At 43.8% G+C, this 19,097-nt stretch overlaps 1 protein-coding gene across 2 annotated transcripts in view; it reads right to left on the reverse strand.

Annotated features, from left to right (window-relative positions):
* The window catches only part of SCYL1 (SCY1 like pseudokinase 1), a 990,258-nt gene that overhangs the window by 736,572 nt on the left and 234,589 nt on the right, over positions 1–19,097 (reverse strand). For both annotated transcript variants that reach the window (XM_078660868.1, XM_078660869.1), the window contains exon 6: positions 5,392–5,547. In XM_078660868.1, the coding sequence (XP_078516994.1) occupies positions 5,392–5,547 (156 nt within the window). The remainder of the gene's footprint in view (positions 1–5,391; positions 5,548–19,097) is intronic.

Raw genomic sequence — 19,097 nt, forward strand, 5'->3', positions numbered from 1 at the left:
CACAGCTCTTGATTACTCACAGTTCTGGCGCTTCAGTGAACGTCCGCCACCCTTACCGCTACCAGCCTTGTAATCCAGGAACACGCCAACACGTAAACGGAATTATCGGCGTCTAACCGCCGTCCGACTCAGCCCTTTATTTCCTGGTATGCGCGCGCCACTCACGTTCGTGCGTGGCGTACGCACAGCATGCCGGGAAATGTAGTTCGAGGCGGCCGTAATCTTCCGGCGCCTCGGGAAGTGTAGTTCGAGGTGGCCGTAATCTTTCGGCGCCTCGAAACATGACAGACAGATCGGGCAATCACAGATCAGATTTTCAGGGGATCTGCAAAACATACGTACGCCTTTCGTTCAGCAAGTTTCTTTTTTGGTATCAGAAAGAGCACCCGAGCTAGACCTATTTGAATTATGTCTTTGTTGGAGGTTGAAACAGGTTCTTCAGGAGGAACTTCCATCCCCGAAATGAAAGTCTGGATCCACCAAGGCTGGCATAAGGTCATCTTTCTGCTCGGCGTTAACATGGTCTATTAAGGTGGAGAAAGATTCTGATGGGGCAGAATTGACAAGCTCAGTCCTTACTTCTTACGTGAAGCCTCTGTGGAAAAGAGTTATCAGAGTTTGTTGTACCCATGACATCTAGCTGCTAGCTGATTGAAGGGGGTTATGTATGTCAACACATCTTTAATACCCTGCTAGATTTCACAGAGAATGTTTTCCTTAGATTATTCCACATCTACTCATTCAAACAGTTGTTTAAAGGCAGTCAAGAATGTTTCATAATTAGTGAGACTGGAACAACTAAAGGAGTCACCCAAGCTAACGCTGGTCCAGAAAACTCACTAATTAAATATCGCCCCTAGACCCGGTTTTGCAGAAACTGAGCAGGGCAAAGTCAAAAGTGAATTGACTCCTTTCATTTATTTTAATCCCGTGAGAACCGTTAGGTGGTTGGTGATACCATGGGAATATCTGAAACTTTAAACATTAGGGATTGCCTAAGCCAAAAATGTTAATCTCTAAATTGTTTTAATTCTTGCATCTGCTGCTGAACCATCTGAACTAGGTGGTACAAAAGGAGGTGGTGATGGACGGAGCATCTGAACCAATCAATCTCTCACACCCAGTCAACAGATCTGGGTTTAATCCATCACCGTTCTTTAGCCCACTCTGCCACCCCATTTCAGACATGGCCTTATGCAAATCAGTCTGACCCTGTGCCTCATGGGAACAGTCCAGCCCGAACTGCCAAGCCATGCCTTCCCTGGACCGGAAACAAGCTTCCGAGGACCGGTTTCTGGCATTTCAGCCGTCTTCAACCCGCTTGCTTGAATCCAGTGGCAAAGTGAGCAAGGGACTCACGTCTGAGCATACCCTGCCAACTTATGCGAACAAAGTGGTACAAAAGGGGGTGGTGATGGACGGAGCATCTGAACCAATCAAACACTCACACCCAGTCAACAGATCTGGGTTTAATCCATCACCGTTATTTAGACCACTCTGCCACCCCAGTTCAGACATGGCCATATGCAAATCAGTCTGACCCTGTGCCTCATGGGAACAGTCCAGCCCGAACTGCCAAGCCATGCCTTCCCTGGACCGGAAAAACAAGCTTCTGAGGACCGGTTTCTGGCATTTCAGTCGTCTTCAGTCCGGCTTGCTTGAATCCAGTGGCAAAGTGAGCAAGGGACTCACGTCTGAGCATACCCTGCCAACTTATGGCGAACAAAGTGGTACAAAAGGGGGTGGTGATGGACGGAGCATTTGAACCAATCAAACACTCACACCCAGTCAACAGATGTGGGATTAATCCATCACCATTCTTTAGCCCACTCTGCCACCCCAGTTCAGACATGGCCATATGCAAATCAGTCTGACCCTGTGCCTCATGGGAACAGTCCAGCCCGAACTGCCAAGTCATGCCTTCCCTGGACCGGAAGCAAGCTTCTGAGGACCGGCTTCTGGCATTTCAGCGGTCTTCAGCCCGGCTTGGGCATGGGCCTGATCCACCCGCAAACTGTCATGGAGCTGATCCCTAGTACAGAGTCTTTGACTGCTGATTGAACCGGATACCCAGATCTGCACGGTTTTTGACAGTCAGAGATATGTGCGACCTCTTTCAGTAGCCATGTTGCTGCCGACACAGATGCACGTAGCCAAAACATTGCTTTCAGAAAATGGTCCCTGCAGTAAGGGAAAACCAGAGGGCAAAAAACCTCTAAGATGACTTCAAGCCGCTGTGTGAACTTCAAACCAGGAGTCAAGACAGCGATAGAAATGAAGGAGCCAGACAGATGGGAAACAACAAGAAATATAGGAGAGGATGTGGCCCAAGGGGTAGGGTGGTCAACCTCAAATCTGGGGAACCAGGTTCGACTCTCGGCAAGGACGCACAAAACATCCTGTGATTCTAGCAAATCACTTAATCTCTCCGTGCCTAACAAAAATGAGTGTGTCCTCATGTAATGCAACTGGTACTCGTGTAAAGCGCTCCGATATCTGATACCTTTGGGTCAAGTTTGCACTACATAAAACTCCATAAAAAAAAAGAAAACTATCTCAGGAGAACTCCAAGAAAGAACTGGAGTGCACCACAGGAAACCTAAAAGTGTTGCGATGCAAGGACTCACTAGGATTCCTCTCCATAATTAGAGAGAAACAGGAAATATCCCACCGAAAATTAGGCTGCCATGTTGGATTGAGAAGGTTCCATAGGAATTCATGGAGAGACATCATCTTGGACGGAGCAGTGTAATATATCCTAGAGCTCCTCACTAAAGAATTCCTTTTTAAAAAAAAAATGTTTTATTGGAATAGTTCATCATAGCCATAAATACATACACACATACATCGAAGTATATAAAAACACCAGCTTCCATTCTTAGATTATGTAGTAATTCTTACATGTGATTCTTATACACAGGCAACCAAATATGTTAAAGAAAAGCCCCATTTAGTATAATTCATATCTATGATTTCACATAAAGATAAGACCTCTTAGCCCAGAATCTCCAATAGCTTGTCAATATGACCCAGATCTTAATGCATATCTTTTTTTCTGACTCACTAAAGGACTCATGGAAGAAGACTCCCTATGGAGACAGCAAAGCTGTCTCCTACTATGTCCCCAGAAGGAAGACTGGTGTCCCAGAACACACCGTTAGGCTTGCCGCCTTAAGGTAAGTGTGATGAGGGACTGCAGCAGCTTGCCAGTATCTCCCGCGGTCAGTTTTGCTCCCGCTAGAGAACGGGCCACGGGCAGCATGCAACAAGTTGCTTCTTAAATCTTTGACCCACTCTGCCTGGAGTGAGACTTTTCTGCTTCTTCAACTATACTGGAGTCCTCGTCATCTGACATCCCAAAATCTTTGATGAAATGCTGTTAAACTTGTGCCATGACATCTTGCTACCAGAACTGCTTTTTTTCTAGTTTTACCAGTCTTAAGTTGGAATTAGGCACAGGCTCCACATCCCTAAAACTTGCAGGCACAGATTAGATTTTAGACTAACTGTGTTGGCTAAGACAACATTTAAAGGGTGTCTTTTCCATCATACACTCTGTTGAGATACATAAATGACCCACGGGTACAGTAGAACACCCATTAAAAAGTCTCCTTCCCTCCCATGGCCAAAGCACCATAAAAAACATGTCTCCTTTGAGTTTTTGCCCTCAAACTTGGTTTAATTGTGTTCTACTACTCTACCTTCGGGCATAATCTTCCTTTTCATTTATGCTCTCTACTTCAGTTCTTCTGTCAACCTTCTTATCAGCTCCAAGTCTTTATGCTTCTCTTCAACTATCCACAACATTCCACACACAGCACTTAGTCTTGCTTCCAAGTATGACAGTGGAAAAAATAAATAATCTGAAGACGTTAACTACTTGAGGCATTGTGGGCTTACACTCAATGTCATAATGAGTAAGCATAACTTCTTCCATTGTCAGATCTCAAAAGTGAAAGTTATGGGTATAATAGAGAAATTGATAGATCCAATGATTAGCTGGCAGAATAAATCACAACATGAATAGAAAAATCAAAGTACCCAAACCATAAAATATGCTAACTAAAAGTATGGCTCACAAGACAGTCAAGGTTTACAGGGCAACTGCACATCTTTTAGAAAAAAACAAAAAGCTCACAAATTATTTCAATACAAGTATCCCAATGCACATCGATAGGACAAATAGGATAAAGACATTCATTTGGACAAAAACACTTTCGAATGTTGTCACAATACATGAACGAAAAGAGGAACACGGTATTACTCCTCAAACCCATAGTTAAAATAATCAACAGTCACTAAAACTGGAAAGTACATACCTCTAAAGAATAAGATCATAAACAATCTCGCACTACCCAGACGCCGGTCAACTCATAAATACAGAAACTTACCTATTTGGAATACTCAACCCAAGAGATATAGCCACCTTCACAGATCATCGAACCACAAATAGAATGAAGTTTGGAAGTGGCACAGCCACATAAAATGCAAGAAATACTGACACGGACGTATGGGAATACTAACCTACTGAATCCTAGGTACGCTGTTGGATCACTGGTCAACTACATTACAACCCAGATAAAGTAGTCATACACCCTGGAACCATATATAGACAAATACACATATCAACATCAAACCAAAGGCATATACAAGGAATAGATATATAACTACACACAAAGATAGGAAAACAGCGAAACAAAGGAACAGCTGAAACAAACACATACACACACACGAACTCGTGAAGAACAGTCATCTGGTGACCAGAGAAGCATAGCCCAACACAAAAACAGTAGAAGCAGAGTCACGCATGAGGAGAAGCACCATCAGATACAAGGGCCGGAGAAGCACAATCAGATTCAAGGGCTGCAGAAGAATATGCACACAAATTGGATGGGAAGAGTCACATTTGAGAAGCAGAGAAAACGTAAACCTCAAACTGGAAAAGCACTGTTACAATGAGCAGAGAAACACAGTAAAACTCATGGACATAAGGTGACTAACCATCACAGTACCTTCTCATTAGAATCTGAGTAAGATTTGGGTAAGAGAAGCAATATTAAACTCAAGGGGCAGAAGATTCAGGTAATCAAGTGCCATTAAAACCACAGACAGGAAACATAGTATGACAAAGATGAATAAACTGACAGCTCAAGTTTACCAGCTCAATAGATGATTTGCTAACCTGATCCAGGTTTTTAACATTAAAAATTCAGGCTTTAAGAACTGGATTTCAATTCAAATACATGGCCTGACCAGTTACTCGTGCAAGGACCTGAGAAATATGAGCACTCTGAACTTATCCATGAACTAATAGTCTGAAAACAACCTTTGGAATGCTTTGTCAATGGAAGCACTGTCCGAGAGATGGGTGGTCAATCTAACAATACATACCTGAATCTCTTCCAAAAAAAGGTTGATTTCCACAAAGGTGTTGCTCATGAATCCACTGGGACTGCAACAGTTCTGAAGAAACTTGGCAGGATTTGGGCGAATTTTGGGATTCGCTCCCACTAGCTCACAGTAATGAGGAACAAGAAGCTTGGGTATCTGAATAATCAAAAAATAAACACACAGATTTTAAAATAGGCCTAATCTTTTAAAATCAGATATCCTACTGTGCAAAATCAGAAAGTGAAGCCTTTTTTTTAAAGGATGCCCCTATTCACATATGTAAGTTAAGTTTCAGTCTGCAGGAATCACATGCGAGCAATAGTAAAAGGACCAAATATTAAGAGCACTCCCTCAGTATTAAAAAGCCTGTACTATCTGTAAATGCAGCTGAAACTAGTGGTTTATAATTTGGACTTTCAAGACAATTTTGGCTGGGTTATATATTATATTATAACTCGTTGCAGGATTATACAATAATGTAAATGTGAATTAAAGCAGTCTAATTAGCTCGTTGTGAGTCATAAATATTTTTCTCAAGACATCGAAGGGCCCAAATAAGCAAGCATTACACCCTCCTTAGAATACGTGACATTCCCAGAAGAGTGGTGTATGCCTGCTTTTTCCACAAAACCTCTGAAACAGTGTTTGCAGTTAAGAGAGTAGATCCAGAACCAAAGCTTAAATGCACAGCTTGCCTTAAAAAATAAATCCTTCTCAACCACCTACATAAGATTCATTTAAAAAAATCTCAAACCCAATCTGTCTACATTTTTTTCCACTGAGAACAATCTTCATCCATATAACCTCAAATATTTTTAGAAAATGACCTCCCGCTATCAACCTGTGCCTTATTTAACTAGCCCTTTACACCCATCATTGACATACAAAGTCAAAATGATCTCAGTACTTTGATAGGAAACAGGTCAAAACTCAGACCCTTATTTCGGAGGAAGCAAGAAAGAGACAGTTTTATTGTACAGTGAAGAAAGCAGGGAGGGTTGAGTATGGATAGCCAAAGGTACAGAGTCCCACAGAGAAGTTTCTATTAAATGGGAGCCTTTAACGGATGTGATGCCACAAATTAGGCTATCCAGAATGATTCCTTAGTTGTGGGTTGAAGGGGCGGGGGCGGGAGGGAAGGTGTGTTAATGGTTGTTTAAGTGTATGAAACTGTCTAAGGCATGTCGGCACACAAACCAGTCTTCTTCCAACATTACCAATGGCACATCTGTGGTGCGTATCGAGAGAGATGTATGTAGTCTTTGGTGCTCCCCAACTGGACCAGTCTCTAATTCTATCTGAGCTCAAAATCTGAGTCAGAACTGTAGAATGATCAGTAAGAATGACACACGGGTCCATATTTAAGGAGTTTTATATTAAAAAAAAGAAACCTAAGTACATGAAGTATCTCACAAGCATGGCTAGCAATAAAGAACTCAATTCATACGTACCGAGAACTTGGTAAAGTTCAAGGCAAAATCCAGCATAGATTTGCCTTAAGAAATGTCGAATGGGGTATGCTAGTTACTGAGGTATAGTAAGTCATTTTACAGGACTTTAAATGAAGAATTTCATACATTACTAAGCTTATACATGGTTCTCGGGATATGAACAATAGGATATGTACCAATAAGGAACAAACAAGAAGAAACATTTTACCATATGACACATTTGAGAATTCTCTTATAATACTACTACACTGAATTTTAATTGACTTATCATGGGGGACTGCCTTGGGCTGGATTGTGCACTGTCAATACCCTGGCTAGATTTTTTTAATAGAATTTTAGGGCCCTTGGTCGACCTGAGCTATTTGATCAACCTACTAGGACTATTAAGGTTGACATGGCCTGGGCCAAGAACGCATTTGTCTTTTGGAAGCATTCTGACAGAGAAGCTGGAGCCCTGTTAAAATGGATGGTCAGACACTCAATACTGTTACAAACCACCAAGTTAGTTGAATCCTATCTTCGATATGTGTCATCTAACCATCATAGGTATTTACTGACGCGGTTCAGGATGAATCTCTCATTATTCTATGATACTACTGCAAGGATGGTGTAAGGCTTCAGACATTGACCAATATTGGTGTGACAATATTTCATGACAGGACATCTTGCACTTTATTATGCTCTGCTCTATGTATAGCATCTTAAGGAAAAAATGTATCAGTCGAATCTTGAGAATGATGAATTTTAAATGGGTCAAACCAGCACTTTTGTACCTGCAGCTTTTACAGGATATAAAGACCTGCTACTCCGCAGCCAGTTTCGTAACAGGGGCAGTTAGAGCAAGGAGAGCATTAGACCACATATGCATATGTACTTTTTGAATTATCTTGTGATATCCTTTCGTTTTGTTTAATAGTGATGAATGATTTTAGACTGGTTGTTCACAGATTATATATTGTGACTAAGCATTCATTTTCAATTATGCATTTCAGACAGTTGAGGAAAGCCCCCAACCACCTGTATGTCTATGAATATTTAATTGTACCCGGGGATTTATAATGTCAGTATCTATTTTTATTTGGGTTTTTAATGTTTATCGCATGTCATTTGTTTCTTTTATTGTAATGACGATTACTTTTTTAATTGTGTTTTTATGGTCTGTTTGTATGCAATAAAGCTTGTTAAGATGATGATGGTGATGATTTCAAAATAAGAAATTGCTCGTATTTGTGCCCTTAAAATTTTAGGAACCACAGAAAGGTGTCAAGGGAGGTTTATTTTAAATATTCGTGATAAACCCAAAACCACTAATTCTGAGGTTTTTGAGCATTTATTCAGCTTAGGTTTGATACTTAAAAAAGACAATCATAAATCAATTGAACATGTCTTTTAAAAGGATGCACCACATTAGTAAATCACACAATGGCAACACATTTATATGCTTGATTTAGAACCATTTCTTTTGTGAGACAATATATACAACACATACATAATACAAAAACGTTGAGTGCTGCTAGTTCAAATGAGAGGAGCGAGATGATTTTCCAACTGCTTTCGCATGGCTGCAGTGAAAGGAAACAGTCAGGATTATTGCAGAAGAAATTCACAGTGACACGCCCGCGAGCTCTAACTACATTTCACAAGTCTCAAGATCCTGGACCGTTTTAAAATCTTTATCAAGAGCTTTCACACACCCATAACATTTAAGCCTCGATTAATACTATGAATTGAAGAACAGATAATGGACATCTGTCTGGAGCACAATTGAGAGCCCAAACAAAACCAAGCCCGAGTCCTGAAGAGAATCCTGGAATTGTTGGGGATTTGAAACGCGTTGGATGTTGAGTGTGGGGGAAGGTAGAACAGGGTGTGCCACGAGGGGACTGAATAGAAATTATTTCCCCCCTTTTTCTAGGTTGTCAACACCCTTAAGTAGGATATGCAACCCCACCCTCCCACAGGCAGGACATAAGACGTGTCTTTGAATGAGAAATTGTCCGCCTTGTGTTTTCAGTGCAAATGCAGGACTGGTTTAATTTCAGGCTGGCACACATAATTTATTGATGTTTGTCTTGTGATCATTGGTTTGCGATGTATATTTTTGTCACAAATAAAGTTTTCATATTATGTATGTGTTGTATATATGGTCTCACAAAAGAAATGGTTCTAAATCACGCATACAAATGTGTTGAAATTGTGTGATTTACTAATGTGGTGTTTCCTTTTAAAAGACATGTGCAATTGATTCAGGTTTATCGTGAATATTCAAAATAAACTACCCTGGACACCTTTCTGTGATTTCAATATTTGGGTGGTCCAGTCTGGAGAGTACAGGACCCAACCCTTCCCTGTTTTCACTTAAAATATTATGGGCAGAGACAACATAAAAAATATAGATGTATTAAAGTTAAATGATTTTAACATCATATGGTTTCAAGACCTAAGGCCAACACTCTCAGTCCCAATATCAGATTGCATAGAGGTCTCTAGTGCTGCTATTCCACTGAATTGTGGTGGCCATCTCTCAGAAGGAGTCTCAATATAAATCCATAATTCCATTGCATGGAAAATAACAAAGCTTTCAATAGAGAGAGTTGACATTATACATGTCTTACTAAGTCCAGGAGAGCGAGATTCACAAAGTTAAACCTCTTGTAATAGGCAATGTTTATGTCAATGAACAAATGAATGAATGAAATGACACTTGTATAGCACACTGTTACTCCAAGGAGTCTCTTAGCGCTCTGCACAACTGTCATCAATGCATAGCGGTCTCCAGGATGGAGGACTTCATGCAAACATTGCTGCGAGACCTCTTCGGCTCAGATCTGTAGTCAGTTTTTATTGTAGAAAATGCTCATAGATCGCTAGGGCAGCGGCCTCCTCTGGGAGCTCCCTCGTTCCCCATTGTAGCGCGCTTGCTGAATTATAAAGAGCGCAGTACTATCCTGCGACAAGCCTAAGACCAGGGCCACATCCAATACAAAGGAGATGCCATATCCTTTTTCCAGATTTCACCTTAGCGGTGCAGGCTGCTTGTCGTGAGTTTTTGCCGGCAAAACAAATTTTGCAACAGTCCAATATCAAATACGCAATGCACTACCCCGCTAAGCTCAAGATCACCCTGGACGGTAAAACAACCCACTTCACAGACCCGAAACTGACTCCTATATTCGCCAAGCATCAAGGCCAAAAGGAACGTTCCCAGGAAGACCACACAAATTCCTCCTCATTAAGAGCATGGCTCAGTGATGATGATTCACCTATGGGGGAACACTAGAGAACAAGAACCAACTCCTCTTTGTTTCTTAGACCACCAAACAGCCGCTGCTACCACTCGCATCGATAAACCTTCAAGGAAGCCGTCGGCTCATCTAAGTTACCTATGAGCATATTGTAACATGACATTGGGTGGGGATGGTATGACTTCCACTCCATAATTATGCTCGGTTACCCAGCCTCAAGGCGGGTGGAACCCACGGTGTTTCCACTACCCCCTGGGATGACTCCCAGAAGTTGCGTTTATGGGGAGAATTGCCTCAACCTAATTGGAGGGTTGGAGTGGTTGGGGGAATTGCGGAAGGGGGGGGTTGTTGAAGGTTAGTTATCTCAGGTTTCCTGTTAGCATAAAGTATTTTGGCGCATCGGCACACTCTCGCATATTCTATAACAGGGTTGACAAAGACACACTGACACACCACAAGCATAATCGCAACGCCATGAGTCCTTTTAGAACAGATGGATAAGAGGGCCTCGGTCAAACTACTTTCATGGAACATTAGAGGGCTTAACGATGGCAGAAAGATATGCCTTGTGCATGCCTATCAAAATAGGCATGTCATAGATATTTGCCTACTCCTAGAAACCCACCTTTCAAGCAATACACTACCAACCCCACTCGCTCGAGGATGGGGCCCCACATAAGTCTCCTCATATTCTAACTATGCAAGGAGAGTTTGCATTTTAATACTAGGACCTGGCTTGGACCACACATCAATGTATTTGAGACACTGAAGGAAGATACATTATTCTAACAGGTAAACTCCACAACCATCCTGTAACGGTTTACGGCCCAAACACAGACGATCCGGCATTCTTCACAAAATTCTGGCACCGTATTACCAGCAATAGCCCACAGATGGTACCCTGGTGCGGAGAATTTAATGTCCCCCTGATAGACAACATGGATCGGGTGGGGAGTTCCAGACGGCCCCACCCACAAGCGGCCTTCACACTCACGTCGATCATTGTGGGCAACCACCTCTTAGATATATGGGGCGACGGGCACCCCACTCCGCATGAAGGTACCTATTTCTCTCTACTCCACAAAGCATGGTTCAGGATAGATTACTGGTTAATGACCAAAACCATGCTTCCCTGGCACCCCGCAGTATCATCTACCTCATGCTCTCTCAGATCATGCACCGATCCTATTGGCCTTTAGCCCCCCCACACACACCAACAAGTGCGTTTTCCTGGCAACTATCCCCAAATGCGCTCAGGGATCGAGTTTTTAGAGAAGAGGTACACATTGCAATCGAGGAATACTTTATGCAGAATACCAGGTCGGTCCGCTCCCACGGCTTTAAGGTGGTTTTCCGTGGCATCTGCTTTGCCAAACAATACAGGGTACTTAAAGCTATTCGAGGAACACTCTCAGCACTTGAAGCAGACATCTCTACACTCAAAACTCAATTTCACCACTCTAACGACCCTAAGGTCTTAGCGGACATTCGTGACAAATTGACGGCATATCAGGAGGAAGCAACTAGGGAAGTTAAATTCCTAGGCAATGAAACACAAGCGCGCAAATATCGTGAAGGTGACAGCCCAGGCAGGACACTAGCGAAGTTACTTCATGAACCAAATGCGTCCTCTTACATCATAGGCCTGTTAGACGCAGAGGGCCAACGCCACTCTCACACCCCCATCCTAATACATATCATGGTAGATTCTGCTTCCCAAGGGATTCCCCCCAGACTTGCAAGCATTCTTCGATGCCATTGAACTAGTGTGGCTCTCAAATTCGCACCAGGAATTCCTGAACTCCCCCATCACCACCGAGCAGGTGTAGCAGGCCATTGCTTGTCTCTCCCCAGAAAAGGCCGCTGGCTTGGATGGACTGACAGCATCCTTTTACAAAGAATACTTTGACATTCTAGTCCCCCAGCTACTGACGGTCAACCATGATGCACTAGAGGTAGGCTCGCTCCCACCTTCCATGCGGGAGGCTGTAATCTTCAAGCCTGACAAGCCTCCTGACCTATGCGATTCCAACATGCCCCTATCGCTCATCAATATCGATAACAAAATATTCGCAAAGATACTAGTGAACCGGTTGCAGCTTCTGCTGCCGGTAATGACCAGGACCGATCAGTCCGGTTTCATACCGGGCCGCTCTACAGCACACAATCTCCGGACAATGTTTGCGGTAATGCACTATCTACACCATCACACAACAGCACTGGCAGCCTTGCTTGATGCAAGTAAAGTGTTTGACACATTGGAATGGGGTAACTGTTCCCACTCCAGGCTAGGATGGGCCTTGGTTCTATCTTCCTTGCACAGATACTTTTCCTATACACATTGCCCACCACCCGAATACGGCTGAATGGGCAGATATCAGAGCTATTTCCGCTCAGCAGGGGCACGCGGCAGGGGTGCCCCCTCACGCCCCTGCTCTTCGCTATTGCGATGGAGCCCCTTGCCGCACAAATTGACCAACACCACGCAAACCGAGGGATTCACAACTCGAAGCCTTACCACGTCCCTATAAGCGGATGACGTTACTCTTTGTGTAATTCAGCCGGAACACAACTTTTCCCCCTTAATCCGTGAACTCATACGCTTTGGAGGCTGGTCTAGGGTCCAGATTAACTGGGCCAAGTCAATAAATTTTCCACTAACCGAAGCCCCAGTCCCATTTCCCATAGAGTAGCCCCTTCCGTGGGCATTGGGGCCAGTTAAATATCTAGGAATCCACATTAGTAGAGATATGGCTGAGCTGTGTCAGGCCAGTTTTGGTAGAGGGATGGCATGGTTTGAGGAGCGCATTCCCATATGGACGAAGCTACCATTATCCCTAGCGGGCCGAATCGCCATAGCGAAGAGGACGGTTCTGCCAAAATTTCTCTATTTATAAACATTCCCACCCGATCACACAGGCCTTTTTCAAAAGACTCAGATCGAACCTCGTCACACTGGTATGAGCAGGACAACAGCCTTGGGTTAAATACGAACTGCTGACCTTGCGACAAACTCAGGGAGCCCTAGGCGCACCAGATTTACAGTTGTATGCGCTTTGCACCCAGGCACACATCCTACATTATTGGACACATCCCACGCCATTTCAGCCGCACGTTGCAGTAGGGATAGACGCAGTTTTACCATGGCCTCCCTCAACAGCCCTGTTTAGCCCATATAAACGGCCCATGTCCGAAATAGACACTCCACAATGTATGAGAGGGGCATGGATTGGGCTGGCGCAACGCTCAGGTGGTTCCCTCCTTTACGCCCCATCAATCCCGATAAAGAAACATAGACTAATACCCTCTCTACAAGGTGGCCACGCATGTAGCCACGCAGACAGGCTCAAAATGCATACCTTCGCAGATATTCTCCCAGGGGATCACTTTTGTGGCCCTCCGACCCCACACCATGCATCTAATGTGCCGTTAGACACATTTTTATATTACCAACTGCGAGTGACATGCTGAGAACTCTTCCCAACGTTCCCAGTGCCCCCAGTGACCCTTCCCACACTAGAGTATACGTACACCACCGCCTCTGCCAGGAAACTTATCACATCACTGTACCAAAGTATGCAAACACACCTCGCCTCCAACGCAAACACAAGCTCAAGGCGCCTGGCGGGGAAGACCACGTTCTCCCACTCACAGTCGCACAATGGTTGGTTTGCTGCGGCCAGCTTCAATTATTGTCCCCAAACTACAGGCAGCGCCTCATTTATTTACATTTTTTACATCGCACCTACCACACTCCAGTATTGCTACATAGAATGGGTATATCTTCAGACTCTCGGTGTACACGATGCCATGTAGTTTCAGAGGGTTTCATTCACCTTGCCTGGCAATGCCCTGTGGTTGCAGCGTATTGGGTAGACGTCTTCAAGGTGATAGGGGAAATTACACAGTTACAGTTGCCCCCCTTTCCCTTGACTGGACTACAGTGCCACGTGGTAGAGATACCCAGTAGCTCTCGTAAACTCACCGCCTTACTGATACTGCTCGCCAAACGCAGGATTGCAATGTGCTATTGGGACTTAATGCCTCTGAGATCTCGACCACGTGTCATCTGGGAGCCCTTTATCAGTTATATTCAACAACATGCACCGACCACTAATCTATGAGGCCCCTTTGGTTGCGGGATCCAGAAAGTACATGCCGCTTATCTATAAATTCATGCTGTATATGGGGTTAACATACAAAATGTCAACTGTGTAATTGCCTCGCCATTATCAATGCTATGTATTAATGTACACGAATGCCCACATTATAAAGAAAGGTTTTAAGGGGTCGCAGTCCGATGGCTTTACTATGGCGGCCCCTATTCTATCGGAACACGTTTTCAAGCTGTGAAGATGGGGGCACTGCCAGAAAATGGATGGTCCACCTAATTCAGAACTGAGCAGAGAAACCAAGGGTTTGGCAAACAGGGTACTCTGTTGTGTTTTGGATGGTCCACCCTGTATGTCAAACTCTAAATCAGGCCCTAACTCAGGTAATGGCAGCAGAGCAACTGAGAAGAGAGCAATACTGGCTGACGAGTGTGTCACTTACAGAAAACAAGAGTCTGGAGCAGAACGTTTACAAGCCTAGAGGGGAGAAGAAGTCCTAGCAGAATGGTTGAGAAGAAATATCTCAATGTCCTGATATCCAGTACAGATAATGTGGAGAACCCCACTTGTCAGGGCTGAAGTATAAGTTCCCAACAAGATGCCAATGGTCAACATCGGGCTTCAAGAAAAACAGTGCTGGGAGGCTGCTTGGCAATAACATACTTGTGCCGGGATAGGTGCAGGCAAGTGACTTATTTGGCCTGGACAACATTAACAGTGTTGACCAGAGTACAAGCTGCACGCCAGCCTCAGGAGGAAGCAGGAATCATTCCTACAGTGCAAGGACCAGGAGAGAGTAGTGGAGTGTGGATTAGAACAGTCGGAGAAGACATTGGCCATGGTGTCCAATGCCCTCGATCCAGACAGAAAGGAGGTTGAGTCCCCAGAGGCCAATTGGATCTCGGAGTCTGGATCACAGCCAGAGCTGTTAGCTGAACCTGTGGATCCAGATACCAGAGCTAGAAAGAGCCTTGTGGGTCACAGACACGCAGGAATTTAATGGTGTTGACAGGCCACAAAGTACCTTCATCAGCACAGCTGGGAATTAAGGTGATCAAGGACAGATTGGAACTCTTGCTCTACAGTCCAGGGATGGACCATGATGTAGAGGGGTTTTGCAGAACCTGCCTAACTTAAGGCAAGTCTGTAGGCCAAGGCACAGTAGGCATCTCTACCCATATAACGTGTGCCAGTTAAGAGGGTGGGCATAGACATAGTTGGTCCATTTCGTCCCCCCTCTGCTACAGACAACAAATAAATTTTTGCTGTGGTATATCATGCAAACAGGTAAACCAAAGCAAAGCAGTAGCACCCCTGAGAATCACAACAGCCAAGGTAGTGACAAGGCCCCCCCCTCACAACCTTCTTCGGGGTTGTATTTCCTAAGGCAAGGGTATCTGACAAAGGAACACATTTCATTTCATACATGTATGTAATGTGGGTGAACGCTTGTGTGGCTTATCACTTAGCCTCCACATACCAGCCGCAAACCACTGGTATGGGAAATGCTTCAACAAGACACTGAAGAGCATGATGAAAAAGGAAATGTGATCTTCTCCTGCCTTGTCTTTTGTTCCCCTACAGGAAATCCTATAGCAGCTGATAGGATTTAGCTCCTTTCAGTTTCTGTTTGGTTGGTCCAGCCATGATGTGGTGAACTACATTTTAGGCCTCAGGAAGCTGACGGCTCAGCTGGTGAACAAGATGAAAAAGAAACTTCAGGCTAGCCAGAGTTGGACGGATGCGGTCCCACAACTATTAGAACAAGATTCATTTGGATGTGGCCTCAGCGCTCGGCTGACGCCAGAACTGTTATAAAAGAGTTGCAAGTCTTTATCGGCACATACGCAATCGTCACGCTGCATTCTGACCGGGGTCCTGCGTTTAGCTCTAGAGCTTACAAGGAGGCCATGGCTAGTTTGGGCGTTGCATTGCGGTACTCAAGTCCATTCCATCCTGAGGGAAATGCGGTAGTGGAAAGAACAAAACGTGACATAAAGCAATCTATAACAGCTAGGGTATTAGGCTCGGGTGACGGGTGGGTCAAACATCTAATAAGTGTCCAACGTAGTCTTAATAATCTGCCAAGAAATTCTCTGGGTGGAATCACTCCATATGAAATACTATTTGGTACTAGAATGCTCATCCAGGATCTTGTTCGTCACACTTCAGTGGTGGAACAAAAACCTTTTGATATCAAAGACCCTTTGGCTGTTTTGCAGGACTTAAATGAAACAAGAAGAAGTCCGAGTAACACTATACAGAAGCCACCGACCACTGAAGAAAAACCACCTGCGCCAGCAAGACCTGTCTGGATTCCAAAGATTGGGGATCTAGTCAGGGAAAAGATAGCGGTGAAGAAGGAATTTGGGCCTTCTTACAGAAAAGCAGTACCTGTCTTAGCAATCCACGGAACAAGATCAGTGATACCACCACCCCTTGCTGGAAAAAGGGAGAACAGAGTCGTGTCCATCGACCTAGTCAAACCACACCATGTGGCCGATAAGTAGTAGGCCCAGTGAACTCCCAAGATGCAGCAGTTGACCAAATCTTGCTACAATCCAAGAGGTTCAAACTGAAAGACTTATCACCTTTGATAAACCTTCAGTAAGAAAAGAAGGACTATGCAACAAAGCAATGGAACTTGGGCCTCTTGAAACCCAAATAACAGTTTGTCAAGAAACACCTGTCTATAATGATATAGCATCTGGCTATACAAATATAACAAAGGAAGAAGCAGCTCCAACGATTCCAAACAATCCGGATGCAATTCCAACAATTGACAGAACTGCCTCTGGCTATTTTATGAACTTTGATACATTTTCTGAGGATCCCAGTGAACCTGAAAATACGCCAGCAAATAAAAATTTCAAAGAAAAAATAACAGAACTCATTCATCAACTTGAAAATACATATCTGGTTTCACCATGGGTTGAATTTTGGATTGTGTTAGGTGTACTTTTTCTCCTACTTTGGCTCATTCGTGTTTTAAGTTTGGGAAAGATGATAGATGGAATATACAGTACAATCGACACATCAAGTAAGAATGTCCACTTGCTTCTGAAACCTCACAAATCATCTCATCGTGAACGAAGAGACCTGTCATCAGTGAACATCACAGCCGTTCCTATACCTGGTGGTATAGCATGGGAGACAACTGATTATGACATTTATGGCCCGGTGGAGCTGTTGAAGATTCCACACCAGTTTAAGGTTTCTTTGAGTGACTTTGTTTCACCCAGCACATTTTCGGATGATTGAGACTTTGAAACTGTTAATAATATGATGACAGATTTAGAAATGTCAGCTAAATTCACAAAACATGAATACTTAGAAGGTTCATCAGATTATGAACAAATGTATTGTTTTAATCATTATGGTCACCATTATTTGCACAAATCTGCAAACCCTAGAAATGTTTTTACTTATAACCAATGGGAACATTGTCCAACACAGCCAAAAGGCAGCTCGAAAACATTTTATGAAAAGCTTCCATACTTCTCAGGTTTTAATGTCACAAATTTAGAAACTTTTTATTTCAAAAATATGAATAAGACCTTTCGCTACGGGCCAAATGGGAGTCAGACATGGGTCCCTTAGATGAAGAGGATTGGCGGTCGGCGCTAATGTCTCCGAGGGAATCGGCCATATGTCATAGGTTTAGGTTAATCCAACTGAAAGTGCTGCACAGAGCATACATGTCCGCCCTTACCTTAGCCAAGATAGGTCGACGGCCTGATGCTCTATGCTTACGTGGATGTGGCCTCCCCGGGACCTTCTACCACATACTATGGGATTGCCCAGTATTTGGACGGCAGCAATACGCAAAATTTAGCAGCTGCTTGGGGAAACCACTTCCCACATCACCTAGGGAATGTGTCCTCAACATGTGGGGGCCGAACGACCAAAACGCCCCAGAGTTACAATGGGCGGCGCTGGGGTTTCTGCTGATCAAACGATCCGTGGCGATGGGTTGGGGCTCCCCAGACAGACCTTTGGTAGTAGGATGGGTGGCAGCAATGGACCAATGCATGATAGCGGAGAAGACCGTGTATAAAATAAGGGGCTGCCCTAAGGTTTGGGATAGGAAATGGGGCCACTGGAATTCATACCGTGGCGAACTGTGTGATTCCCCGACGGCGGAACTGGCACTGTCCCGTAGGAATCCGGGGGGGATCTATGAGCTTGGGGGGATTAGTCTTGCCTCTGCTGTGACCTGCATAGGTTGTTTACGAAGTATGTGTTGTTCCTATGAATATGTTTTACACCAACAGGGGCCTTGGACAATGCGACACTGCTAGTCAGAACTGGACACTTGGATTGGACTGGATGCTATTTTGATTTCCTCTATTGGATTTATTTATTTGGTTAATTGTTACTGTTCATAACAAAATATGTGGTGCTATTACCTTATCTGTATCTTATGCGGGTATTAATTTGCTCTTGATATGGTTTTATCATACAAAAATGCCGTCCGACCTCAGGGTTGTGGACTGAATGGCCGTGTACTACGACTCGACCAGTCTACTGCTTTCTCTTTTGTCTGCATGTATACAGATGTGCTGTAACATTGGTCTCTTGCCATACCACAATAAAAAAGTTAAAAAAAAATATATGAATAAGACAGGAATGAAAAACATGTTGACTAATACTAAACAAATTTATTCTGCAAACTTTTATGCTCAGCGGTCTACATTAGGTTTTACCTTTTGGAAATACAACATTAAGACAACAACTGTCTGGGGCACAAAAGACTGGCAAGTGCAAGGTTTAGAAGCCTTGTTCAGAGCCTGCATTATCCCAGAACAAATAATGTTTTTAAATGACACTGTTCAACAAACATCTTGTCTTGGCTAAGATAAAAGATGTAAACAAACCGTCCATACCTAAGCCCACAC

The sequence above is a fragment of the Lissotriton helveticus genome, chromosome 9, assembly GCF_964261635.1.
Source record: "Lissotriton helveticus chromosome 9, aLisHel1.1, whole genome shotgun sequence".
NCBI classification, from domain to species: domain Eukaryota; kingdom Metazoa; phylum Chordata; class Amphibia; order Caudata; family Salamandridae; genus Lissotriton; species Lissotriton helveticus.